The sequence below is a fragment of the Tenrec ecaudatus genome, chromosome 1 (assembly GCF_050624435.1).
Source record: "Tenrec ecaudatus isolate mTenEca1 chromosome 1, mTenEca1.hap1, whole genome shotgun sequence".
NCBI classification, from domain to species: domain Eukaryota; kingdom Metazoa; phylum Chordata; class Mammalia; order Afrosoricida; family Tenrecidae; genus Tenrec; species Tenrec ecaudatus.
The window spans coordinates 201,187,784-201,195,429 of NC_134530.1; the positions used below are offsets into that span (position 1 = coordinate 201,187,784).

The 7,646-nt window shown below is 37.7% G+C and overlaps 1 protein-coding gene across 1 annotated transcript; it reads right to left on the bottom strand.

Annotated features, from left to right (window-relative positions):
• Nucleotides 1-364: 364 nt before the first annotated feature.
• PDC (phosducin) lies at nucleotides 365-7,382 on the bottom strand. The gene is made up of 3 exons (XM_075540504.1): nucleotides 7,307-7,382; nucleotides 3,804-3,955; nucleotides 365-892 (listed from the first exon to the last, which is right to left on the bottom strand). Exons 1-3 carry the CDS (start codon nucleotides 7,365-7,367, stop codon nucleotides 365-367), a joined length of 741 nt encoding a protein of 246 aa, XP_075396619.1. The 5' UTR covers nucleotides 7,368-7,382.
• Between the last annotated feature and the right edge of the window lie 264 nt (nucleotides 7,383-7,646).

The window sequence follows — 7,646 nt, forward strand, 5'->3', positions numbered from 1 at the left end:
AATTTAGCAATATAATTCAAAAGACCCCAGATAGCAACAGAGAGAAATCAAGATGTAAAAAACAAACAAACAAAAACCCATCATTACTTATATAATGTGAAGGTGGGTTTTTTTAAATGTCACAATATTGCCCACATCTACCTTATCTATTAATTGCTGAACACAATATTTATGTAATAAAAGGTTATATAAATCAAACCTAACTGAGAAAGGCTAATAAGACAATTTGAGTGTCATTAAAAATATATTTCCAAGTATAATTGCAATGAGCATACCTGGTCTTCACTAAAGTAATATGGATACTACCAAGATCAACTTTCAATGCGTAAAAGAGCAATGTGAGGGAAATGGATATGACAAATCTTTATTCAATATCTTCATCTTCCACGTCGGCCTGCTCCAGGCCATGCATTTCTCTTTCAGGTAGTAGCCCATACTCGTTTAGGAAAGACTCCACATCTCCAGCAAAGACTTCCTCAGTAAACTGGTCGGCAACGCTAATGAAATTGCCTATGAGTTCTCCACCTTTGTACACCAGCAAGGCGGGGAGAACATCTGAGGAGAAGCGGTCACCGGCCCCTGTATTAGAGGCTTTCATTTTACAGAACTTGACCATCGGGTACTCGGCTGCAAGGCACATTAAACTACTGTTCAAGGCACTGCAGCCCCGGATGCCGTCTTCATAGATGTGGACGATGACGGTGGTAATCTTCTGCTCCTTTTCAACGGTGCTCAGGAATTCCTCCCCAGTTTCCAGCTCGTATACAAACCCGTATCGAGGCCCGAAGCTCAGCTTCTGGTGCATATCCTGCATGCACTGTCTGCGGTATTTACGAAGGCAGCTTTCATCCTCCTTGTCTTGATGGATTAGCTCATATTCTTGAATACTCATCTAAAAGTAGACGGGGAAATAGAGATCAGGCAGACATTTATATGCCTTACATGCAGCAATGCTGTTCTTAACCCTGTAACTTTTTTATTTGTTCTTGTCCCCACTCAGGGATCATCTTCCTTCTCAGTAGCTTCTCCTTCACCTCATCCAAACCTTTGTTCCATCCCCCCTTCCTTACCTACAGCACCTCGAGGAGCTCCACACGTTCTAGTCTTTAGACTGGTTTTCTTTTCTTCATCGCAAGAAACACTACTTGACATGGTTATATATTTATTTGATTTTTTTAGTAATGTCAGTTTTCCCAGCTGATAAATTCTGTGGGGGCAAGTGTATTGTTCATCTCCTTCATCACTGTATCTCCAACATCTGTTTTCATGTTGGGTACATAACAGGGGTTCACTAAGTACTTCATAATTAATGAATGATGAAATACATGCATACATGTTGCTGAATACTGCTGAGCCACACAATGCTCACAGCCTCAGGCAGCCCCAATCATTGAACTCTGCCACTTTGGAGAAAAGTTTACAGAAAGAAAAGGGGCGAAAACAAAGCCAATAACTCCGTGCTCTTTCTGTAAAACTTTCTCCAAAGTGATGGAGAATTGTCCATTGTTGCAGGCCAGTCGATTCTGACTCCATCAGGTAGAGCTGCTCTAGTCTTCCAGGCGATGGCCTTTTGGAAACTGATAGCCAGGGCATCGTGCATCCGAGTGGGTTCACACTGATCATCCTTCAGTTCATAGAGAAGCATGACTCATTGGTGCCATCCAGGGACTTAGCTAGAGCTATGTTGCCATTGCTGTGTGCTGTCAGGTCATAGGGACCCTATGTGACAGAGGAGAATTTCCTCTACAGTGTCTCCTAGGTTGCAACCCTTCCTGGAGCAGAAAGCCAGTTCTTATTATCCAGGATAGGAGGCTTCAATCTCTGACCTTTAGTGTAAGTTTAGGAATCTGTGTATGGCACAAATAGTTAATTGCTCGACTGCTAGTTGGAAGGTTGACAATTTGGACTGACCCAAAGGTGCCTCAGAAGACAGGTCTGGTGGTCCTCTTCCAAAAAGCAGAGCCTTGATAATTCAGTGAAGGACAGTTAACTCTGCACACAGTGGGTCAGAATCAACTCCCTCCACAGCAACCGGTAACAAGAGCCTTGGTATCAGATTGTTAATCATGTTAATATCACATGTTTGCATAGTACAATAAATGTTTTGATGCACATTCATTTCTGTCTTCTCTTCACATCCCTTTAGAACAAGGGGAAGAAGTATAGTCATCATTCCTCTGATGGGAAGTTTAACTGCTTACCCACATCACATGGTGAGCCAGTGGAGGAAGCAATCTCTAAAACAAGGTCTTACCCTTAGCGGTCAGAAGGCAGCCGCACAGCGTGTTGCTGATGCATGCTGTGTCTGCTCAGCCTCAGTGCACTGCTTGGAGGAAAATATGACACCAACGTGATTTTCCCCCACAATGAAAATCACTTCAAAAAACAAAAAAAAGAAAGAAAACCACTTCATGGCTTTTATTATTATTGTATGACTCCTACGGGCTCATATTAACATAAAAATTACTTTTTAAAAAAGGAAAGAAGGAATACTGAAATGTTACCACTTTCTCTTAGCTGCCAGCCTACAAGTTGGCATTTCCCAAACCACCTGGTGGAGACAACAGAGAAAGGCCGGGTGATTTGCTTCCGAAAAGTTAAGAGCCAAGAAAACCCTGTGGAGAAGTTTTACTCTGTAACTCACCAAACTGTCTGTCAGCACCATGCATTGACTTACAAATATTCTTATCATTAAGTCACCTCGGAGTGCATTTTGACTGTTTGATCTCAGGGGCAGAATATAACTGCACCTATGGGACTTCAAGGATGTTACCCCTTCAAAGTAGACGCCTAGCCCTGTGTTCATAGGAGTCTCTGGGTGAGTCTGAATAGCTGACATTTTGGTTCATAGCAGTTTATCATTGAACTGGTTGTGTTTCCTAGGGACTGCTACACATTGTAGAACAGGTAAATATGTGATATTTTGTAAAGTGTTGCTTTTACAAATTCATATGTATGTATTAAAGTGGTTTATTTCACTGTCCTCTTTCCTCCTGTTTTCCTTCCAAACAATCATGTCCTTAAAAAGAATACTGTCAATTTGGTGAGTAGCTTTTCATATGAGCAGATGTATGAACACGTGTGCTTATATGATGAATTAAGTGCTTTAGAGAATGGGATAATATAGTTTGTTTTAAAATATCTGTATCTTGCTTTCTTATAAAATTGTACATTGAAAACTGACTCTCAGTCAGCTCATGTAACTGTAACACATTCTTTTACTAGTTACCAGGATAAACATTCACTTAATTTTCAGTTTTTGTCCGTACAAAAAGTGTTGTAACAAAAACTTTTGTAATATTTCTGAAGTGCTTTTTGTAGCTAGACTGAAAGCACATAGTTAAATATTTATGGGGAAGCTTCAAAACTTTTGTGAAAAAATGGAATTAAAAGAAATGGTAATTTTGGAACAATTTTTGAATCCTCATATTTTCTCTTCACGTACTGACTACTCCATTGTCTGACATTTTGCATTTATGGCAATAGTAAAACATGTAAGATCTGGATGTTTTGTGTATTAGCCGCATCTGTCTGGTAATATCAAACACTGAAGCACAGGCGGCGGTAATGCTGTCTTTGATGGTTAGGGTTATGTGTCCACTTGGCTGGACCAGGATTCTCAGTGGTTGGCAGGTAGGTGATGGTGTCATTTGGCAATACGGTGAGAATGTAGCCATCTTCTGCTTTGTTATCTGATGGGTCTTCCTCTATTGCCACAAAGGGCCAATTTTGCACAATGACCTCGTCCTTGGAGTCTAATCATGTCCCTAGGTGAAAAGGAAGTGTGTTAATGTTCACGTTACCTTTCTTCCATATCTAGCTTGTGAGTCTTTTTCATCTCTACTGTGAGGTGAAGACATTTGCCTGAGAATTTCCTTCTTGTTAGGTGGGATTGAATCACCATCTTCACTTTCTAATTTAAACTTTCTCCAATCATGTATTACTCCTTTAGGTCCTGGAATAAAATTTAAAATTAATTAATAATTTCCCTTTTATTTTGAGGAGGACTATTTCTACAATTCCAATTTGTGTAAGAATCACCATGGGAATAGACTTGTCACCTCCTGCATTAGATGCAAATATCTTGTTTGGGCTAGAAATTTCTGACAGCCCTGCTCATAAAAATGCTTTCCTACATTAATCTTGTTAAATTGGCTTTGGCAAAGAATCTTTCTGAAACATCAGCACTAATGAAAATATAAATTATATGCTTTGAATTATTAACAATATTTTAGTAAAGATATTAAAAATAAAATTGTGGGAGTAAATCGGAATTTTAGAAAAATAGTACCCTTATTAAATAAGAAACAAATTTTAGCAATTAACTGAAATAGGGACCACACTGTTACATAAAGGAAACTGTGGTTATTGAGGGAATAAATTAATATTTATCAGGCTCCAGAAATGAATAATATTAATAGCTACACAGAAATAACCAGTGAGAGGGAAGTCTGACCTCAATGAACAAAACTAAGATAACTTCAAGAACTACATTCCAAAACCACCCAGCACTTTCTAAGATGGTAGAATTTTTTTACAAATGTGAAAATGATGAGTAAATAACCTTTCAGAATAAAAAATGAATTAAACCCATGAAGATCCAACTGGAACCCTGGTATTCAATTGCCCAGACAAATGTTTGAAAGGAGCATCTCAAATTCTTGAAAATACACAGTTTTGCATGGAATACTCCTCATTAAAACATAATATCATAGATACCTTTCAGATTGCATCTGTAAGTAGGTAAAAGAAAAGCCCAGGTAGCATAGTGGTTACAAGTTGGGCTGTTACCTGCAAGATCAGCATTTCGAAACCACCAGCCACTTCATGAGAAACCCACAGAGACAGTTCTACCGTGTACTATAGGATTGCTATGAGTCAGAACAGGCTTGATGCAGTGAATTTTCATAAGTAGATGCATTATCTTCTCCTTGCGTACAGTTTACTGACCTTATTTTTCAATAATTGGTCTATATAAATTATACTCAGAAGATTTCTGTTTTCTTATGTAGTCTTCTCCGGGGAAAAAGATGAAATTATTTGTTCCTATAAAGATGTGCAGTTTCAAAAACTCTGTTTAGCGTTCTTATGAGTTAAAATTGACTTGATGGTGGTGGTTTGGTGTTTCTGGGTTTTATGTAGTCTTCCAGATACATTTTCTGCATATGTAAGAATGCATGTGTGTGTGTTTATGTATGTTGAAAAAATAATTTTATTTTCTTTGTCCTATAAATATCAGTATATTATTATATGTATTTTCCTCCATCTTTCTTTTTAAAATTTAATCATTTTATTGGGAGTTCTTACAAATTTTATAACAATCCATCATTCAGTGGTATTAAGTGCACTTTTATATATGTTGCCATCAACATTTCCAAAACAATTTCTTTCTACTTGACGCTTTGGTATCAGCTCCTCTTTTTCCCCCCTCCCTCCCCCATCTTCCTTTTAGAACTTTCTAATACACTATATTTCATAGATGCTTCCACATAGATGCAAAAGGAGTGTGGTGATGTGAACTTCATGGCATGGCTTTTTATCCATAGTTTTTGTAACTCCAACCAATGTCCATGCAAGAAGAGACTACAAATGAAATGTCGAGGACTCTATCTTGAGAAAGGGTCAGTTCTGCCATTACATTGGCTATAAATTAAGGTGTTTTCGAAGTAGAACATAGACTCCAACAACAGTCAAGAAAGAAGAGTCACAGTAGAGCTCTTGGTGATCCCTGACTAAATTGGTAGCAGCAGAAAAGGTACTAGAGGCTGCAGCACTGAGACGATGAGACAGAAAGCTGGTCTCCCAGTCCACAGACGGAGTCAAGTTGAATGCCTTCGGGCAGAAGGCTGGCTTGGAAATCAGGGTGCCCTGTGGGCATTTGATAGCACTAAAGGACCCTTGTCACACTTTGAGAGCAGAAGGCAAGAGACCACACGACTGAGAGGTGCAGGACCAGCAAGCAGCAGGTCTGCCAGCCTGGCTGAAAAGAGGTGCTGTGGACAAAGAACCGAATCTGACTGAGTTCCAATGAGGACTTGTAACCTGTTAACTTTCCTACTAAAGCTCCATAATCATGAGTAATTTCTGTGAGGTCTGTGTGGACCATGAATTGTTATTTGAACCTGCAAGAATAATTGAATCGTGGCCCATTGTTGTAGCTACTGGAAAATGGTCTCTCATTGAGAGAGTCCTCCTCTGTGCTGGCATGCTACTTCTCAAGCAGGTATTGGGTAACTATCACGTGAGTTGTCCATATCAATCCTCAATTTACTAAGTTAATTTTGGATTCACTCTGACTTATGTTTGCTAAGCAGCTCTTTGCCTGTTGGCCATATTGCCTTCCATTTCCATACTCCCTTCCCACTTTATTCCTTTTTTTCCTTCCTTCCTTTCTGTAACTTTATCAATCTTATCTTGTATGGTGAAGGTTTGGGATCATGCTTACAAAGGTATTGATCACACTGCTATTTTATAACGACGCGTTATAGAATGAGTTCCCATGTATTTAATGTAGTACTTGTGTGAATTTATTTAAACTGTTGGATAAATGGAAAGCCTATGGCTCCTATTCACAAAAGAAATAAAGGAAATCTTGGTAAAATGATATTCAGCGTAGTTAAAAGAAACATGGCTTTTCGTTTTCAGTCATGCTATTTAATTTTTTAGCTTAGTGGAATATAGAGAGCCATTAATAATTTCCTAACAGATTAAGAAATCTAGTTCAGATTAATTAAAGTTGGAAACTTTCTGGAGGGATGTTAACATCTGTTTGATTCAATAATGTTTTAGATGTCAAGGGGTCCGTGTAAGAAAGAATGTTGGGAAACTGATTGTAGTAGCAATTGTACATTCTACTTGAGGTGATTGAAATATGGAATGATATGATATATGTATTAATCCCAACTGATTTTGCAAAAGTAAAATAATAATAATAATTTTTTAAAATGACTTCCTTAATATCATTTTAGGTCCAAAGTTTTAAAATCAAGTATTCAAAGTGCTTATTTGCCTTTTAGTCCACTATTATTTACAATATCAAAAATAGCCCATATTGAGGTTATTGGGAAAGAGGAAAATTAATTATAGTGTAAATAGAGAGATTTTGTGATAGTTGGGTAGGAAGAAATTCTTAGTAAATATCATGCTTCTTTAACCTAGAAATAAAACTATTTTAAGAATTGTTCAATTTGAAATTAATTACACAGAGCAAGTGTGCTTTGATATAACTCTATCAAACCACCTAAAGATAATTACAGGAAATATATTTTACATTCAATAATTCTTTTCTTCTTCTAGGATTGCTTACCTGTATGTGTGGCTTGTCCTTCAAAGTCTTCTTCAAAATTTTGGCTTTTGGCTTCTTCCATCTTAGGGATTGAACTTGATACAGTCTATCAGACAAGCAAAGATATAATTATGACTGATAGAAAATTATAATTATGACTGAAAATTTTAAAAACTATGCTCGGAGTTCATTTTTTTCTCAACAAAATAAGTTCACACTAACTTGCTCTACTATGTTTGAGCAAGATGTAGGTTGAGGCACCAAGAGAAACAAGACATCAGTTTGAAAACGCTCCTATCAGAGTGACTTCATCAGTCCACCCTAAGAATTTACAATCAAAGCAAAAGCTACCGAGAGATGG

Bases quoted from the DNA above. Each gene is read 5' to 3' on its own strand.
- PDC (XM_075540504.1), bottom strand. From the start codon at position 7,367: ATGGAAGAAGCCAAAAGCCAAAATTTTGAAGAAGACTTTGAAGGACAA. The intron at 3,956-7,306 runs GTAAGCAATCCT...ATTTTATTCCAG, and splicing joins AGGACAAGCCACACATACAG to GACCTAAAGGAGTAATACAT. The intron at 893-3,803 runs GTAACGTGAACA...GTCTACTTTTAG, and splicing joins AAGCTAGATATGGAAGAAAG to ATGAGTATTCAAGAATATGA.